This window comes from Ochotona princeps, chromosome 18 (genome assembly GCF_030435755.1).
Source record: "Ochotona princeps isolate mOchPri1 chromosome 18, mOchPri1.hap1, whole genome shotgun sequence".
NCBI lineage: Eukaryota > Metazoa > Chordata > Mammalia > Lagomorpha > Ochotonidae > Ochotona > Ochotona princeps.
In genome coordinates, this window is record NC_080849.1 from 50,356,236 (window position 1) to 50,375,891 (window position 19,656).

At 43.2% G+C, this 19,656-nt stretch overlaps 1 protein-coding gene across 6 annotated transcripts in view; it reads left to right on the plus strand.

Annotated features, from left to right (window-relative positions):
• The window catches only part of PIEZO2 (piezo type mechanosensitive ion channel component 2), a 405,850-nt gene that overhangs the window by 285,927 nt on the left and 100,267 nt on the right, over positions 1–19,656 (plus strand). For 4 of the 6 annotated variants that reach the window (XM_058676955.1, XM_058676950.1, XM_058676952.1 and 1 more), the window contains 6 exons: positions 2,887–2,925; positions 3,774–3,912; positions 6,809–6,957; positions 12,229–12,459; positions 15,978–16,101; positions 18,734–19,026. In XM_058676955.1, coding sequence (XP_058532938.1) covers positions 2,887–2,925; positions 3,774–3,912; positions 6,809–6,957; positions 12,229–12,459; positions 15,978–16,101; positions 18,734–19,026 — 975 coding nt within the window. Of the gene's footprint in view, positions 1–2,886; positions 2,926–3,773; positions 3,913–5,255; positions 5,389–6,808; positions 6,958–12,228; positions 12,460–15,977; positions 16,102–18,733; positions 19,027–19,656 lie in introns of those variants that run through there. The other 2 variants (XM_058676951.1, XM_058676954.1) reach the window with 2 other exon arrangements.

Genomic DNA, 19,656 nt, shown 5'->3' on the forward strand with positions numbered 1-19,656 from the left:
TTGTCGTCTCCGCAGTCCACGTGGGTCGTTCATCGTGCTAAGAAAGTGTGTTTTAGAGGCTTAGAGAATTCTCTCCACAGAGGGAACTCAAGGCTTCTTAAGAAAACCTCATGGTCCCGTTATGTTTCATTGCTTCCCACACAAACACTTTTTAAAAACCCTAACTTTTGAAGTATAATTCTATATTTCGAGCAAAAAAGATAGCAATTTGGTGACATGGATGAAAGTTTCAATGTTGAAATACATGGCCGCCAACACCAAAAGTCTTCAAAAGATGCATGGAAAGAAAAAGCTTGTTTTGCACTGAAATCTGCATCCATTGTCCCTGAACTTGTTGAAGGGCGTCAGCAGTTTACTCGCTTGTATATTGAAGTTAGCCGCTGAGATAATACCATACCTCATTGGAGAACATTCTATCTATGTAAATGTGAGTGAAGATCTCACACTACTTTAGGCAACTGTGTGTATTGACCAGAAAAATGAATATAAGTAAGTATCATCTAAATTATATAGATCACATCATATAGTTTTATCACCTTTTGATCATTTATTGACCATTTTGAACTCAACTCACTGCAATGTCTAAACAAGCTAGAATGGCTTACGTGCAATGCTTGTTAACTTGGATAGGATCAACATGATGAAATCCCCCAGCATTGAGGACTGAGGGGTAGATCCCCCAGCTGCAGCACTGAGGAGTGGGTTTTCCAGTTTACTTCATGGCATGGCAGAGCACCGAGGCCTGTTCTCAGGGCTGTTGTTCTGTGCCGGAGGAGTGCGAGCCGTGACTCGGCCACGGAGTGAAGTGACCACAGTACTCCGTGGGGCAGGGATGGCGCCCTGAGTCTCTGGAGGTTTTCCCTCTCATAGGACTGGGATTCAGGATAAGCCCAGTATCTCACTTCATGAAACATTTGAGGCCTGTGGCACATTAGAGCTCCTATGTCCCTGTGTCCTCAAGGTCCAAGCCATGTCTATGCTGATGTTGAAGAGTTTTGCCTGGTGGTACAAGGCAGACATCTGGGCCCAAACCAAGACTGAGGCCCCGTTGCACAGCGGGCGATGATTCCTGGGGACCTCCACTGACAATCACACACAGAAAACAAAGCCTCCAAGCAGGTATACCTTAAGAAAATCCTGCGAGAGCTAGAAAGAGCTGCAGTCATGCCACAAGCAGGGTGTAGAACTTAGCTAAAAAATTCCTGTGATGCCGTGGTTGTCATCACGGAACACAGCACATTACTCACATGGTGGTGTTGATGCTGGGGTAAGCAAAACTACAACTTTTGGAGAAAAGAAACATTACCTGAATGAAGTTAGTAGAGACTGAATACTCAGCAGCGATGAAGTCTGTATTAGAGAAATGCCCTCTGCCTTTATATTCAGTTAGCATCCACCAATCATCCAAAACCAGTTCCAGGCCCACAAGTTCATTCACGCTAAATGCCTTATGTGGGGCTATTATTTGTTTTATCTTGATGGACAAGTTATGGTTACTTGGGCCCAGGTGTTTGGCAGATACTATTTGCAAATAAATGCAGTAAGACTATCACTCAGAGACACATAAATGACAGCAACTGATGCCACTAAAAGAATTTGAGCACTTAGGTGAAAATTAGTATGTGAAAAATTTGTGCCCACCATGGCAAATTTGAAAACTTCCCAATGTTTTGAGACCTAGCGATGAGGTCAGGATAGCGTTAACACATATGCTCTTGGAGGATTTTGTAGTGAAGTGGTCCACTATCTGATGCAGCTATAGAACTCGCTGACCCAGATGCTTCCCAATTGGACCGCGTGGCAGAGTGGCCCATGGCAGCAGAGCCGTGCAGGATGCAGCCGACATCACCATCAGTGGGTGTTCAGGACATGGGGGGCGGCAAGTTCTCTGGGGTGCTTTCAGAGCCTCCACTCCAACCAACCTTCACAAACTTCTGCTGGTTAAGACTGTGCAATTGTCTGAATAGGCTGTTGGCATATCCCTTCTGCTTCCAAGTGCAGACCTCAGAGGGGCCGGATCTCCTTCAGACTTCAACCAGAACAGCACGTGGCAGCAGCCTGAATACAGAAACAGACAGACAGTAAAAGATGCGCATCAGTGCGAAAACAGTGATGCTCTTGATTTCGCTAGTTTTAAAAATCTATGTACTTGGAAAGATGATTTAATTAGTAATTGCATCAAGTAGATGCTTTGATTAGTGGTTACATCACTATTTATGTTAACTGAGGCTTATGTTGAATAGCTCTATTTTAATTTCTACCATGGTAGCTATTGGTAACGTTCTTGATATCCACATAAATAAAATATCTTTGGATCCCTCAGAATGTAAATGAATCTTGACTCCAAAATGCCACAAAATCACGTGCAACTGCTGTACTAGTTGTTGTGTAGGGGTACTTGAAACAACTTGACACTAATGCATTTTAAAAATACAGTCATATAATTATTTTATTGCTGACGGTATGAAAATAAAATAATAAAGCATACTGCAATTTTCCTTTATGAAGAAATGCTCATTTCTTGAAAAGCAAGCACTTTCAAAATTCTACAGATGTCTCAGAGGGTTTGGGGAGCATCAATTCGAGAACAGCTCATGCTGTTAACCAAAACATTAGAAAAGCAGGGAAATGTTTACGGTCATGTGGTTTCAAATCACTTTGCTTGCTGTTATAGTTAATAGGTAATGTCAGAACCTGGAAAATGGTAGCCAGCAGCATCCAGTTCTATTATTATTCCTTTCTTCCCCTGCATGGCTGTTTTAACGTACTAGCATGCCGCTGGCTAAAGAGAATTGGTAGGTACACAGTAACACTTTGTAGGTATGTGTGAACATGACGTTGCTTCCAGCTCACTAACTAACATGCTGTCCCACATTGCTTTTGCAGCTTTTATCCATGACCCACGATGACTACAAGCCATCTGATGTTAGTATATCCTTAGAATCTTCGTGTCTGTTGGTGTGATACAAAAGTGACAGAGATGGAATTGGCTCATGGTCGTGCGTTTTATCGATCGCTGATCAATAAACTCTCAAAACTTCTCAGGCATTTTTGTGCAGAAATTATGTTTGGGTTATTGCTGTTAGAGCAAGGACACATTTAATGTGAGACTAAATATTATCGCACAAAATATTTTTAAACTTTAAAAAAAATTCTGAGAGACATTTAAAAAGTGCTTTTTGTTCTGTAGTTGCATGCCTGTGACAGTATTTAAATTAGGAAGTCTCCTATGGCCTGGACTGTGGGTATTCATGTGTTTATTTTAAAAATTATAATGCCAAGAGGCTATGTGGGGAAGCCAGGCAGTGGCATTTAGACCAGTCCAGGATGGCCAGAGGGTGACACTCACCCGAGACCGAAGGGCACTCACTTTAATCTGAAGAGAGCAGCATGGGGCATAGACCAGGTCCTGGGCAGGGCTGGAGACTTCCAGGCTGGAGGGATGGCTAGCAGGTGGGAATAGTGATGATAGCTGATGAAAACACCAAACTCTGTTACCAAATCCTCATCAGTTAACGATGGGCCAATTTGCACTGGGGCCTGGGAGTACATTGCATGGGTCTGAACAAAAGTGTGACAGCATTGGTACAAGTCGGAACATTCCATGGAGGCGAGATTTGGAAAAGGGGTGCACGCCTTACATCTTGCTGAAATACTGGAGTGCTTTGTTACATTGCTCAGTTACCAACGAGCTCTTCCCTGCTGAGCCGTGCCTGGAATGAAGGCAGAAGTCCTTCTCCCCTGACCGGCCTCTTCTTGCACTGCCTTGGCAGGGCCTGCTGGTGACGGTGAATGGCAACCCAGTGGATTACCACACCATCCACCCCAGCCTGCCCGTGGAGAACGGCCCCGCCAAGCCTGACCTGTACTCAACGCCCCAGTACCGCTGGCAGCCCTCGGGTGAATCCTCAGGTAACCCGGTGGCTGTTTCCGTCTCATTCCTACAATGTCTTTCCTTAATGGGTGGCTTACTGGATGTGTTTTTCCTCTTTGAATAACAGTGTTATCCTCCATGGTCAGCACAAGAAAGTTCATTTCCTGATGTTTTGCCCGTAATTTGAGCCAGCACATTGCTGTCTGCATTTTATTCTTGTGTGCAAAAGAAAGGGCATAATTGGGAGAAAACATAAAAGAGGAGAAAAAATTGGTTACAAGTATCTACTTACTTATAGCATTAAACTTACGTGCATGTCATTGAAGTTGCAGATATGGTCAACTAGCTAATTACGTGAATGCTTCAGTTAAGAGTCCTTTGTCATTTAGTTTAAAAAGAATAGGAGAGAGTCGCTGCTTGCGTAAAGGCATTTTTCTCTCTTTTCTCCCAGTTTATTTGGTTGAGGGAAAGTAGATTATGATTAAGAGGATCTGAGAACTCGACCCTCAGACTAGCATTTCATTCATCCAGCAACTGGAAAAAAAAAAAAAAAAGCTTTGGAATGATAACTACTACTGTGAAAGCTACAGGCCAGATTGAGGAATGAACTTTCTAGAATCTCTTGAAGAGTGTGCGCATCTGGCAGCATTAGCCCCTCATTCTTCCAAGGCAGCAGTTGGTAGCACCTCTGTTGTCATTTCCCTGGCCAGGGCAACCATCCGGTCACCAATCACTAAAGACAGGATCAGCTTACTTTGCAGCGGGTCGGGGGAGTACATACAGTGAGCTGATATATAGGTGGCAGCAAAGTAGCAACGGAACTACAGTGGATTTTTGTCTCTATGTGGAATTAAAACGAGAACTGTCAGATGTTATCCAGGCTCAGTGAATACCAGCAGCATTAGTGGAACATGAAGCTAAGCTTACTCTGAGGGCCCTCTTGCGTAATTCTTTAACAGGCTTAAGCCGAAGATCTGTTCTTCATAATTCTTTATCAATACTTCCTGCAGCTGCCCCTAACGGGGACAGCTGAGTTGTCCTGTTACCCAACATTCCCCTTTAAGATCATAGCAAGGTCAGTCCACTACACAGATACACTCATGCACCAACCCTAAATGGCACCTGTAGGCTCCACGGAACGTTAGATTCCACCAGTTCGTTACTCATTTCTGTGTCTTACAAGTGGTGTGTGCTGATTTGCAATTCAGACTTGACCTGAAAAGCCGGAGGCGATGCAGTGCCTTCCATGTGTGGTCTCCAGGGTGTGGGCTCCGAGTCACACAGGGCAGGGCCCAAGAGCTGGCATCTGTGATGGCTACCATGGACAACTGAGTCTCAGCCCAAGGTCTTCTAGCTCACATGTTTTACGTGAGGACAAATACCCAGGATCTGACTGCTGACGAGGGCCACCCAAACACATGCAGATCATCAAATGAACTTTTAGACGTGAAATAAGAGCAGGAAAGTTGATCCTTCTAACATATTAACTCTCTGTCCAGGACATGTCCAAAGCGGTAGGTATCAAGTCCCCTACCCTAAGATAACAAAATTTCTGGACACCAAGTCCCTTATGTAACATGATGTGGTACTTACACACATTCTCCCATTGACTTTATTTTTTTTTATTATTTATTATTTTTACTTCATTAATTACATTGTATTATGTGACACAGTTTCATAGGTACTTGGGTTCTCCCCACCCCTCCCCAAACCCTCCCACCATGGTGGATTCCTCCACCTTGTTGCATAACCACAGCTCAAGTTCAGTTGAGATTCCCCCATTGCAAGCGTATACCAAACATAGAGTCCAGCATCTTATTGTCCAGTCAAGTTCAACGGCTTCTTAGGCATACCCTTTCTGGTCTGAAGACAGAGCCAGCAGAGTATCATCCCAGTCAATTGAAAGCTCCAACATACCATCAGCAAAAATTTACATCATTATGGAATTAATTGACATAGTAATGAGTAACCAATATGTTAAAAGTAAATGCGAGTTCCTAGCCACCTTCTGTGACCACCTCACTTACATTTCAATTTTAGTTTATACACAACCTATAACATTCATAACATCATATCATCTTAAATTAAGGCAAACATGTGGTATTTAACCTTTTGGGATTGGCTCATTTCCCTTAGCATTATGGTTTCCAGTTTGGCCCATTTGGCTACAAAGAACTGCATTTTGTTTTTTTTAATAGCTGAGTAGTATTCCATGGAGTAGATGAACCATAGCTTTCTTATCCAATCCTCTGTTGATGGGCATTTTGGTTGCCTCCATGTTTTTGACTTTAAATCAACACTAGGTTATTTATAACTCCTGGCACAATGTAAAATGTTATGTAAATCATTGTGACACCACTTAATTTATGAAATAATGACAAAGAAGTCTATATATCTTCCATACAAGGCACAGTATTATTCCCCACAATTCCCACTTTCTGCTTCGTTGAATCCAAGCATCTGGAACCCATAGCTACAGAATCAACTATACACAAAAACACCACAACCAGAGAGCTCCCTACACATTACATCAGCGTTCCATCACTGCTGATGAGCCAGAGGTTTTCCTGTAGAAACCCTAGGCTTAGGGAAAGACAGTGGCCCAGGAAAGTTCGCGTCATAGCCTCACTTGGGAGCCTGCCAAGGATGGCATGGGAATTTAAAATGTTATCTCAAAAACTTTTTTTTTTTTTTAAAGGGACAAGGAAGAAGGGTGGGAGGTTGAGATCGAGGAAGAGAGAGGGTGCTCTTAGAAAGGTGTCTACCAGTCACGGCCAATCTGTTAAAAGCTACTGGAAATTTTAAAAAGTAAAATAAAATAAGCAAAAACCAAAAAGAATTGAGTTGTGCCAAAAATTACACATGTGCTATACTGCCTGACACTATAAATTCCAACTGTTTTATAATCGATCGTTAACGTGTCTCCCCATCTAGAAAAGAAAGATGAAGATGAGGATGAGAAAGAAGAGTTTGACGAGGAAAGAAGCTATGAGGAAAAGAGAAGCGTGAAAGTCCACGCCATGGTCTCCGTATTCCAGTTCATCATGAAGCAGAGCTACATCTGTGCCCTCATTGCGATGATGGTAGGTGTCATGGGCACCGCAGGTGCTGCACATGGGCACGCACTGCCCTGCCGGTCCAGGCGGCGCCCACTGCCCTGCTGGCCCCCACTGCCCTGCCGGCCCTGGTGGCACACACTGCCCTGCCTGCCCAGGCGGCACGCACTGCCCTGCCGGCCCAGGCGGCGCCCACTGCCCTGCCTGTCCAGGCGGTACGCACTGCCCTGCCGGCCCAGGCGGCGCCCACTGCCCTGCCTGTCCAGGCTTCACCATCTTTGCACCACAGCACAAGGATTTCAGATTCGCTGCTATGCCTGAGCATAGGGTGGCCAGTTGTGTTAATTTTTCGCGGGATTTTACAGTGCAGTTTGAACATTCCTGTCCTCTTCAAATGCAAATCTTAATGCATCTCTCCCGCATGATCTGACCAGGGCAGATTGGCCAATGACATATTAGATTATTTTTCTAAAAGTGGTTGAAGGTATTATAGGGTAACACAGCCAACTTTTCTTTTCTTTATTTTTTTTGGGGGGGGGAGGCTTTATTTATTTATTTATTTGTTATTTTATTTTTTGATGATTTTTGCATAGTTGATTATGGGGATAAAGACTACAGGAAGGTAGGTGAAACCATTATTTCCACATTCTCTTTTTTTCCTTTGCTATATCTGGGGCTTGGGGAGAGACAAGGGGAGAAGCCACACCCAGCCTCCCAAAAAGTCTCTGTACCCTGGGATGGAGGACAGCCACCCGACACCATCCTAATGTCCCCAATGTGGGGCATGCTGTGAGGGTCCTGCTCAAGAGGGTTTGATAGCTCAACAGTTCTGAATTACTGCCAATTTCGCCACTCCAAGCATGATGAAATTTCTCCAGAATCCACTGGTTGACATAGTCCACATTAGACTCTCCGTTTGCCCGGGTGTTCACTGCCAACACTTGGTTGGGGTAGTTGATCAATTTGGCCTGTCCCTTGTCCTCACACAGCCAGCTTGTCTTTCTTTCGGGAAGTGCCAACTACATCCACATCTTTTTTTTAAAGATTTATTTATTTTATTACAAAGTCAGATAGAGTCAGGAGAGACAGAGAGACAGAGAGGAAGATCTTCCGTCCGATGACTCACTCCCCAAGTGAGCCGCAACTGCCGGTGCGCACCGATCCAAAGCCGGGAACCAGGAACTTCTTCCGGGTCTCCCACGCGGGTACAGGGTCCCAAAGCTTTGGGCCGTCCTCGACTGCTTTCCCAGGCCACAAGCAGGGAGCTGGATGGGAAGTGGAGCTGCCGGGATTAGAACCGGCGCCCATATGGGATCCAGGGACGTTCAAGGCGAGGACTTTAGCCACTAGGCCACTGTGCCGGGCCTTTTTTTTTTTTTTTTTTTTTTTTTATATATCTATTTGAAAGGGAAATGGAGAGGGAAGCAGAGAAAGATTTTCCATTCGGGGATTTATTCCCCCTGATGGCTGCAATTGTTGGACCTAGGCCAGGCTGCTGGATCCGGTCTGATCCAGGAGCTTAATCATAGTCTCCCGAGTGAGTGGCAGGGACTCAGACATCTGGGTCAGCATCTGTTGCTTCTCCGATGCGTTATCAAGAAGCTGGGTTAGAAGTGGAGCAGCAGAACTTGAACCAGTGCTCCACATGGAATGCGGGTGTTGTGTGGCCCTCTGAGCTCCGAGGCTGGCCCTAGAATCCTCGTTCCATCTTCGCTGTAGCAGCAGATCCAGTGTGAAGCAACTGGGGTTCCCAAGAGCCCCCAAGCATGAGTTCTCAATGTACACAAACTCAACTCCCACTCCACCTGCATAGACAAAAGACACAGGAAATGCTAAATACCCTTATCTAACAATCAAGGTTTTTCGGGGAATCTGATTTAATTTTAAGACTCCCAAGAGTCTGAGATACAAGTTCTTCAGACTCTGAGTTCAAAGGTGAGATCCCTTGGACACCGTTCATAACAAAAAGATGAAAACTCTCCAGGTATAGAGAAAACAGCACCCAGACGGTTTCCTCTGGTACTCATCCCAGTTGCTTCCCTGAGGAACTTGTGTATAACTAAACCACAGGTTCTTCTAAGAACACTGCCGCAGATGGGCAAGGAAAGAGTCAGCTCTTGGGAATTTTCATTTTGAGCTTCATTTGGGGATTGCCAACTCTATGATTGTTTTAAGTTTTCATTTATTGACTTATTTTATTTGAAAGTCAGAGAGCCAGGGAAAGACAGTGAGGTGTATCACCCACCGGTTCCTTTTCAAATGTCAACAACAGTGTGGCCAAAGCCAGGAGTTAGGAACTCCATCGGGGTCTCAATGTGGGCAGGAGGACTCAGGAACTTGAGTCATCCTCTGCTGTGTGTTAGCAGGAAGCTGAATCGGAAGTAGAGCAGCGAGATTTGAACCAGCAGAAGGCAGGTTTTCCAAATGGTGACTTAGCTGGTTTACTCACCCCACTAACTGTTCTCCACATCAAATCATTTCTCTGCTCTAGTCTTACTTCTTAAAACTTCCCTTAGGTCGACCTCTACTGTAAATTACTGCTCTGTTACATATTGAGTGTATTATTAAGACAATTCACAATCCTCATCCTGAGTTTAAAAAGTATACAAGTATACACCTTTTTTTCTTCTACCTGCAAGTTGTTTGGATTTGTTCCTTAATAAAATCGTAAGTTTCTTTTGACTACACACTTTGTTACTTAATAACAATGCAGTCATCCCTGAAAGCTGTGCCCTTGCGTGGCCTCAGTAGTGATGTTTGACAAGCGCCAGCCAGTGATGGGGGCCCTCACCGGCCCTCACCGACAGCTGCCTTCTTGTTAACATAGACTAAAGCGGAAGTCTTTGGAGGGCCCGAGTCTGTTAAAAATGATTTGTTCAGATATAAAACGGCATGCAGATCAGTATCTCGGGCCACTTCAAAGCTACACAGGAAACAGGAGTGGAGATTTAGCTCTTAGTTGCGGCAAGCAGAAGGCCAGATGGAACGATGTATTTAAAAGGAAGGAGGATTTTTAACTAATTCTCATGGCTTGCTTTTCTCTCTCCTTATGTTTCCAAACCAGAACACTGTAGGGGAAAGCAATCTGCTGGAATTATGTGTGAAATTTGTTTTCCAGGACTATGTGAAAAAGTGGTATCTTCATTTCATATTGCATTTAATCCATCATCAAATGCAGATACCTTAAGCATGTTATTTAATGCAAAGACATTCAATGTTGCCTTAACTTGGATAATTGCTATTTGCAAGAAATAGTATTTTTGAAAAAAAGTGATGATAGTTGTGACTTCATTTTAATAAAAGCTATTTTAATTTCGAGTTTATACTTGGCATGCATTTTTAAAAACATTGTGGTTGTAATTCTTAAAAAGATTTATTTCTTTGACTAGCAGAGAAACAGAGAGAGAATTACACACACATTCACAAATATACAGAGAGAGAGAGAGGGAGGAGAGAGACATTTTCCATTTGTTGTTTTCCTCCCCAGTGGCCTCAGTAGCTGGAGCTGGCCCAAGACAAAGCCAGGAGCCTGACATTCCAACCAGGTCTCATTTAGGTTGCAGAAGCCCAAGGACTTAGATCATCTTCTGAGAGCTGCTTTCCCAGGCTCATCTGCAGGGAGCTGGATGGGAAGCGGAGTAGCCTGGACTTGAATGATCTCTCTGATCTGGAGAGGCTGCTGGCAGAGGCCGTGGTGCCACACCGCTGGCCCCATTGAACATTTGAAATAACCCTAGTGACTCTTCAGGGTAAATCTGCGGTTGCTGAGAGGAAACCTTTGTCCTTTGCTGATTCTTTAGTTCTCTTGTACCTGACTGCTTTCCAGACACAGAACAGGCTTGCAGATGAACTGCTGATAGTTCATGATATTCAGAAATGCAGTGGGTTTCAGTGAGTCCCAGACAGATCTAGACAATTTTTACCAGAACAAGCAAGCAAACAAAAACCAAAAAACAAAACAAAACAAAACAAAAAAAACCCAAAGTGGAAAGTGGTAGCAGGGATCATGGTAAGAGCTAACAGGTTTCCTGAAGTTAATAGTATTTGGTAGCCTGATGTATAGATTGCTCTGCTCGCTGCCATCTGAAAGTTTAACAGGCACAGAGGAGCATGGGGTCTGACCCATGTCAGTTCTAACCCTTACAGGACAGAAGCTGGACTGTCTCATATTAACTGGGCGTAACCTGGGGTTTGTAGAAGCCCAACATACAATTGCCTCATGTTAATTTTCTGATTTCTGTGGTTTATTATCTTCTTGAATTATCATTTTCTACTAAGAGTGTTCTCACACCTGTGAGGATACGTCAGAAAGGTTGTGGAAAAATGGAGCTTAAAAAGTTTAACTTTAGGGCTGGCATTGTGGCATAGTGGGTAAAGCCGTCACGTGCAGCAGCTGCATGACACCAGCATCCTATGTGGATGCGGGTTCCAGCTCAACTTCTCCATTTCTAATGCAGCTCCCTGGTAATGTGTATGGGAAAGCAACCGAGGCTGCCACAGTACTGGGCTCCCTGCACTCACATGGGAGACCGGGAAGGAGCTCCACCCATTGTGGCCATTTGTAGAATGAATCAGTGGATGCAAGTGAACTTTCTGTCTCTTTCTCTCTCTTCCTCTCTCTGCCCTGCCCCCGTCTCTCTTCTCTCTGTAACTCTGTCTTTCAAATTAATTAATTAATTAATCAATCATCAAAAGAAAACCTGTAAGCTTAAGGTAGGTGCTCTAGTGTAGCCGGTCAACCGCCTCTAGGAACACCATTTAGGGAGAAAACCAGCTGGTAGAAGGTCGGTCTGTTTGTTCGTGTGTCACTCTTTCAAATATATTTTTCAGTGTTTGTAAGCATTTCAGAATAGCTGCTGGCTCCCAGCTATGTTAGGAGAGAGTAGATAACAATGAAGAGCAGTGAAGGGTAGATAATAGAAACTATCATTGGAGCAGTGAGGACGCACTGCAGTACGCATCTCTACTCCTGAATCAAAGATGGACTCCCCAGGAAACTCTTACGTGATCTTGACATTGGGATGCTGGACTTTCTGTCTATACCTACAATGTCAGGACACACTTACATGGCAGAATGATGGACTTGGGACTGTTTTTTGAAGGACCAAGATAATAATACAGGGACGCTCAAGGGGGGCAGGGTGGGATTTGGGGAGGAGGGGAAATCCCTGAGCTTACTGAACTGTATCATAAAATAAATGTATTAAGAGAACATGATTGTGCTGTTTTACATGAAGTCAGCTTGTCTCTGCAGAGTGGGGCACGGCATTGACTGTGGTCATTTTTTCTTCCCGTGAGGCTTGGAGCATCACTTACCACAGCTGGCTGACTTTCGTGCTGTTGATCTGGTCGTGTACTCTGTGGATGATTCGCAACAGGAGAAAATACGCCATGATCAGCTCTCCCTTCATGGTGGTGTATGGAAATCTACTCCTGGTGTTGCAATACATATGGAGTTTCGAACTTCCAGAAATTAAAAAGGTCCCAGGGTTTTTGGAAAAGAAAGAGCCAGGAGAACTTGCTTCGAAGGTAAATGAATCGGAAGTGGGCGAGCCTACGGAACTGTGTCATGAAAAACAAAAATTAACAAATGCATAAATAAATAGGAAACAAGACAGTGTAAGGGTAAAAATCACAATAATAATTGTATCAAGCAAAATCTTGTTAAAATCATCTCCAAATAATCACTACCTCAAAAAGAAATATTTGAAACAATTTTTATTGCTTGGCAGTCTCTACAACCGAAACATGAACATTTATTCTGTCGTGCTTTTTTTCTACTTAGAAAGTTAATGCTTTCCAATCAAAGAAAGATTACAGTATAAATTCTAGTATATGAATAATAAATGTGGAAATCAGAAAATACATTGTAAAAATACAAAGGCGTTGCAGAACTTGCTTTGATAATCAGTTTGTAAAAAATGCTCAGTTATTGTTACAGATAATCACTGATGTTAATGACTTTTCCTCCAATTTTGTGCTAAAAAAAAAACATTGCCAGCAGCAAAAATTAGGTATGATGCTTATTTTTTTTCTCCTGACTAAACGGTATGTCTTCATTGGTAGTTAGAATATAAATGATCTTTCCATTACTCATTTATTTTCATAGGTCATGTGACTAGTTCTTACCTGAGAATCTTAGGCATCCTGACTTACCTGCTGTGTTAGCAAAGCACCAGATTTTAAACACACATCCCCTGGCTATGGATGCCCCTAAGACAGCAAAAATAAACCTTCGTGCGCCGGATGAGCCTTGAAATGTTCTGCTTTAAACAAAGCAGAAAGTTAACATCCCTCAAATGCTGTTCATTTACCTCACACACAATTTGTCTTTCCTGGGAGAAGTCATCTTTAGCAGTTTATCACCATCACATATCCAGGCAATCAGGAATCGAATGGGGTGATGAGCGCATATCTGTGCAAGAGGCTTAATGAAGAAGGGTTAAGCACCAGCAGGTGGATACCAAGGGCGATCAGAGAGGCGGTGGTAATTCCTGCCTTCATAGCCAGGAACACTGGATTCATTCTTTCATCCGTCCCTCCTACTCTCTCTCTCTAGCCATGCTCCTGACCGCAAGGCCCTCACCGCGCTCCAGAGACACCTTCCTGTGACATCACGTTCATTCTCTTCCTCTTTCCCTTAAACACAGACACACATCACAGTAACACACAGCAGTTCGTCTTTTCTGTTAAAGAGATCCGGGCTCTTAAAGCCATTCCAAACCTCTTCCTTTGGACTGCTCCAATCCAGTTCAAGCTAACTGGAGGTGCCAGTGAGATTTCTAAAAATGTGTGTGCCATGACCTCCTGACTAATCTAAAATTAATACTCATCTAAAATTAATCTAGATTAAAATTAATCTAAAATTAATACTTGATTGGGAGGGAAACGTTATTTGGGAAACTGTTGCTCATGTCTCAAAAAGAATTTCTGGAAACCTGCAATCTGCACTTGTACTTTAAGGCACCCAGGAACCAGACAAGGGGGAAAAAAAACAGGGCAATATTTTGCCACAGGCTATAGATTCATAGACTCTTCAACCCAAGGATGTTTGTTAAAACGTGTAATTAAGCACAGAGCAATCTTGATGCATTGCAGAGTGCTGGATGAGTCCCCGTGGCAGAGCAGTCGGCCTGGGGTCCTCCCAGGTCTGCATGTCCTCGGGCGCCCAGGCCTGACCGAGTGGCCATGTTGTTGAGTCCTCTCATTCCTGGCTGCGTCCAGCTGCGTCCAGTGGTGCCTTCCAAAGGTGCCTTGTCAGTCACCAACTCTAGGCAAGAAGCCGTCAGCCCCAGTTCCTCCTAAATCCTAGGAATGTGCGGAAGAGATCAAAATTTCTTTCCCAATTTACAATCAGTTCTCAACGACTTTCAGACTGTTAACAGCAATTTTTCCAAAGGACCAGCACGAAACATATTTATGAGAAATGCTTGGCATTGAGTTATAATGAAAACAAATGATAAATGGGCGTTTGTGGATAGTGAAATGGGCAGTCACTCCAAGTGAAAATGAACTTCTTCATTTGCCTATTTATTTTTTTCACTTCTTTGGCAAGTACTGCATATAAGCCTGCTGGGAACCACCGTGAGCCACTATGTCACATCCTCTAGGATGGCAAAAAATCCAAAAAGAGAAAAGCAGACAGCCCTGAGGGAATGTCAGCTGCTGCTTGGGGGAATGCACAGTAGGGCAGCACTTTGGGGAAAAAACAAAACAAAAACAAAAACAAAAAAACTTTACTCTTTAAATGCTGCCAATTTCTCCAAATACTGAATACAGAATTATCCTAAGATTGTCCATTCCAGTCCTAAGTTTTATGTCCAAGAAAATTGAAAACATATATTCACACAAAGGTTTGTCTACGAAGTGCCTATCACATGCAGTCAGCTAACGACTGGCTTTAAAAATCTATTATATTTCCATTCAGTGGAGTGCTGCTTGATAATAAGTTAAGTGCTTTAAGTGTTAAAATATAGGTGAACCTTACAAATATTATACGATCAAGAAGAATAAAAGAGGAGCAGAACTTTTACATACTTCCTATGTGAACTAATAAAACCGCTTACAAAAGAACACATCTGATTTCATTTATGTGAAATGAAGTCGATCCCTAGGGATAAAAAGTGAACTAATGGTGGATAAGGACTGGGCAGCTTTTTGTGGTGATGAAAATATTTTTAAATTCATTGCAGTGAATTTGCACAAATCTGTGAATAGTTAGGTATATAGTTAATAAATATGTAACAAAGAAATCATATAAATATGTATTTGGAAATATATAAATACATAATAAGAACATTAAAAAAGAGAATTTTATTTCTGTATTTGAATTTTTAATAAATATGTATTATTTATAATAAAATTTTTTTAAAAAGGGGAATTCAACACTTTAAATTGTGAACTGTATGCTGTGTGAATTATGTATCAGAAATACATAAACCTGGTATCAAAAAAACTACCAGGTGCCACATCCCCAAAAAATGGAATCCTCTGACATCAAAAGGGTTTTTTTTTTCTTCTTCTAGTCCTGAAGAAAATGTTAGTCTAAAGTCTGAGTACTTCGAGTATTCCTCATTCACTTTGATAGAGTAGTGGAGTTGTATTTTCTGGAGTAGTGGAGTTGTATTTTCTGGAGGACAGTTCCTTTTTCCCGGCTCAGAAGCCCTCAGAGTAAGGAGCACAGAATCAAAGAAGCATCCCACAAGAAGGCCATCTTCCTTTTATGACTGTAATGATGTCACTGTCAGGGGCAAGTTGGTCACGGATGAGCACACTGGGGGAGTCGGGTTGTTAAAGCTGACTGCCAGCCAGCGTCATCTCTGGGACCTGGTCAGGGCTGGCTGACCCCTGGCGCCCTCCAACAAAGGTTCTGCAGGAGATGAAACTTCCATTTGAAGCCAGGTAGCTCCCTGATTCCAGCTCAGATTAAAAAAAAAAAAAAAAATGAGGTTTCTTGTGCCCACACCAGAACCCGAAAAAAAGAAGCTGCATTGGATGAGATGTGTTAACGCGGCTTCATTCCTGTTCTGCCGGTTCTCTGCTTTCAGATTCTCTTCACCATCACCTTCTGGCTTCTGTTAAGACAGCACCTCACAGAGCAGAAGGCCCTTCGAGAGAAGGAAGCCCTTTTATCTGAAGTCAAAATTGGAAGTGAGGACAGTGAAGACAAAGGTAAATGCCTGTAAATCCCGTGTCGTTGGCGATTTGGGGCTCAGTGCCGTGGCAGAGAAAGAGCACCGGGGGACTTTGGGGGACCCCTGGGCTGCACATGAACCAGCAGCGAGGAGTGACAACATCCTGGAGTGGAACTTGCAGGGTCCCCGTGGGAGTTCACAGGGACTTTGAGAAACACGTCATTTGATTCTTACACAAGGAAAGACTAAGTCGTACGGAGCAGAAACGTGCGCTCCAACGTCGCTCCTTCAGGGAGAATTCAAATCAGGAAATGAACTCAATTCTTTTGCAAAATCAAATGGTCTTCTGAAAAAGAACGCAGTATCAAGTAAAGAATTTTAAAAGGAGGGTGTTTTCGTACAAAAGCTTCAAAAAGTTCATGGAGCATGGAATCAGAAGATAAGTTTATTTTAGTGCTGCAATTTGGGAAATAAGTGCATAATTTTTACACGATATACTTTACATATGCATATTTTCATCAACTTTTTAAATGCATTCTCACAGTTTCTTTTTTGTCATTTTAGACTCGCTACATAGGTAAAATGAGAATAATTTTCTTGTTAACTACATGGATCACCTGCCAGTATAAGCTTAGTGATGGTAGAATCCAGTATGAGACTGTTGGTGAGGTTTGGTAACATTGTTTCTGAAAAAGAGGCTGTATTTGTTTACAGAAGCTCCGCTGAGAGCCATGAACTTAATCAAGAGGCAAGCACAGCATTGTTTCAAAAAAAACAAAAAACTTGAAAAAGAGGCAAGGTTTATTTCATTCACGTTTAAGAAGTCCAAGGCTGAGAGCCACATTGATCAGTCTGTGAGGGAGTGAAGGATGGATTGTGGCGGGCGGCCAGAGGACTTCCACCTGCTGAGCCAGGGCGAACACAGTGGCTGGACTCAGCTCAGGCCTTTATAACCAATGTTGACAAGAGAACCACCATCTGAGGGCACACCCTGGGGACCTGAGGACCTCTCTCCCTGCTCACCTTATGCAAACAGCATCATAGAATTCGGTTTTTGTCTTGGTACTATTACGACTTTGGGTTTCAACATCCACATTTGTTTAGGGGCCACAGCATAATCAGGCGATAGCTGCAGTGTTTGTGAAGTGATAGACCACGCGCCCAGTCACCCATAATCTACCAGACTTTGCCTTAACTTTTGCTGCATTAGCAACAGTTCATACATTCTTACCACATTGTCTCATGTTTGGGTGAATATTTACGAGAGACTGTTTTGTTTCTTCCTCCTGCCCCTTAATAGCGTAATCAAATTCGGACACACTACCACCCAGTACATGACATTGACCAAGTCACACCTTCATCCGCCAGATGGTCTGGCTCCTGCTAATCGTCCCTAACAGCATCATGTGATCAAGCAAGCTTTTTCACTGCATGTGTCGTCCCTTGTCAGTGTTACTGAAGGTGCCAACAAGTATTACTATTAGTCTATTATCGTTCATTAAAAAAACCACAAATGTAAGACGAAATTAGAGTAAGCCAAATAAACTTAAATACCAAGGCAACCATAATTAATTAATGAGACAACTCCATAGGGGGAGCAGCATTTTAAGCTACTGCTTGAAACAATGGGATCTCAGCAGTGCCCATTGGCGTCCTGCATGCTTGACCCACCAGCAAGCTCCCTGACAAGGAGGCTATGCAGCATTGGAAGATGACCCAAGTTCTCGGGCCAGGGACCCCAGCTAGCGTGAGTAGGCTCCTGTGTCAGCCTGGTTGACCTGGCTGTTGCGGTATCTCTATCTTCCTCTCTGTCGTGCAGCCTTTTAAACAAATAAGTCAATCTTTCAAAAGTTTTGAAGATGAGTAAGCGTGAGAAAACCAACATACAGAGAATGTGTGTGAGTTTGTGTGTCTGTGTGTGTAGTTTCTAACTTAACCACTGAGTTGCTTTGCAAGAACACAAGCCTGATATAAAGCTTAAACCTTGCCTATATAAATTTGGATTTCTGGATTCAAAGTTGAGGAAGATTGGTTCATTTGAGTTCAGAAATTCACTTCATTCTCACTCCCTACCACTCTGTGAATCCACTGGTTGTTTGAAAATATTATTGAAATTTTAAGTAACCTTGGTAACACGGAGACAGGCCTCATATATTAGCATATGTTAAAGCAGGATGAAATAGGTTTTTAACTCCAATGCATATAATTACTTTGCATATGGTTAAACTGTAATTACTCTTTCCACTGAATTATACTTGACCCGACCATGCACTCTTGGTCTTAAAAACTTACTCTCCTAGCATTCAGTGAAGTATTGTTTGCATTGCCAAGGGTCATGAAACAATTCAAATTTGAAAGTGACAGAGTCATTTTTTGTTGTTGTTGATGGTACTTGCTTCTTTTTCTAGATTCAGCCTTATAAAGCTATCCTTATATCAGAAGGAATGATGTTGCAAAGTGATTAGCATAAATATATTTTCAAATTAATTTTCACTTAATTTGTATTTCAAAAAGGTTGTGAAAATTGACGTTAGTGATGAATATGTCCTGGCTTATTAGAACAGGATGAAATCATTCAAATGAAATAATAACCCACCAAGTGCCTGTTGCCCCGCATGCATGCTCGAAGTGTGGTTGTAGTCAGGTAACACACTGCTTTCTGTTTGAAGATGAGGAACTTCACGACCTTCCTGTGGAAGGGGAGCCCCAAGCCAAGGAGGAAGATGAGGAAGCAAAGGAGGAGAAACCCGAGAGAAGAAAGGAGGTGGAGGAGGAGGAGGTGGAGGAGGACGACGAGCAGGACATCATGAAGGTGCTGGGCAACCTGGTGGTGGCCATGTTCATCAAGTACTGGATCTACGTGTGCGGGGGCATGTTCTTCTTCGTCAGCTTCGAGGGAAAGATTGTAATGTACAAGATCATCTACATGGTGCTCTTCCTCTTCTGCGTGGCCTTGTACCAGGTGGGTGATGGTGTCTCACATCTCTTCCGGGGGCACCTGGGACTCCCCCTTGCAGAGAGGATCATCAGATCCCTGAGCTCACGAGAGCAAGTGATGGAGGAAATCCAGATACACTCTGTCCTCAGAATACCAAAATGGGACATGACTCTTCAGTGTGCTCATTTTCAAATTCTAGTTCTTAAAAATTCAGAACAACAAAAACAAAACACATGCAATTTTTGTAAGTACTTGATTTAAGAATAGCAAAGTCTGGATAACTAAGAGTTCTGGCTGAGTGCCCTCGTGTTCCAGGCCCATCGGCGTGTGCTTATGTGTATGTGGTTGTGAGTTTGTGTTCCCATGTATGTAGAATGTGTCAGTTGCCGTAAGGTGTCATGAATTCAAACTTGTGCAAGATCATACTGTGATGAGTCATCGTCTCACAAAGTCACGTGTAAGTTATTAACAAACAATATAACTGGGCCCGGCGGCGTGGCCTAGCGGCTAAAGTCCTCGCCTTGAAAGCCCCGGGATCCCATATGGGCGCCGGTTCTAATCCCGGCAGCTCCACTTCCCATCCAGCTCCCTGCTTGTGGCCTGGGAAAGCAGTTGAGGACGGCCCAAAGCTTTGGGACACTGCACCCGCGTGGG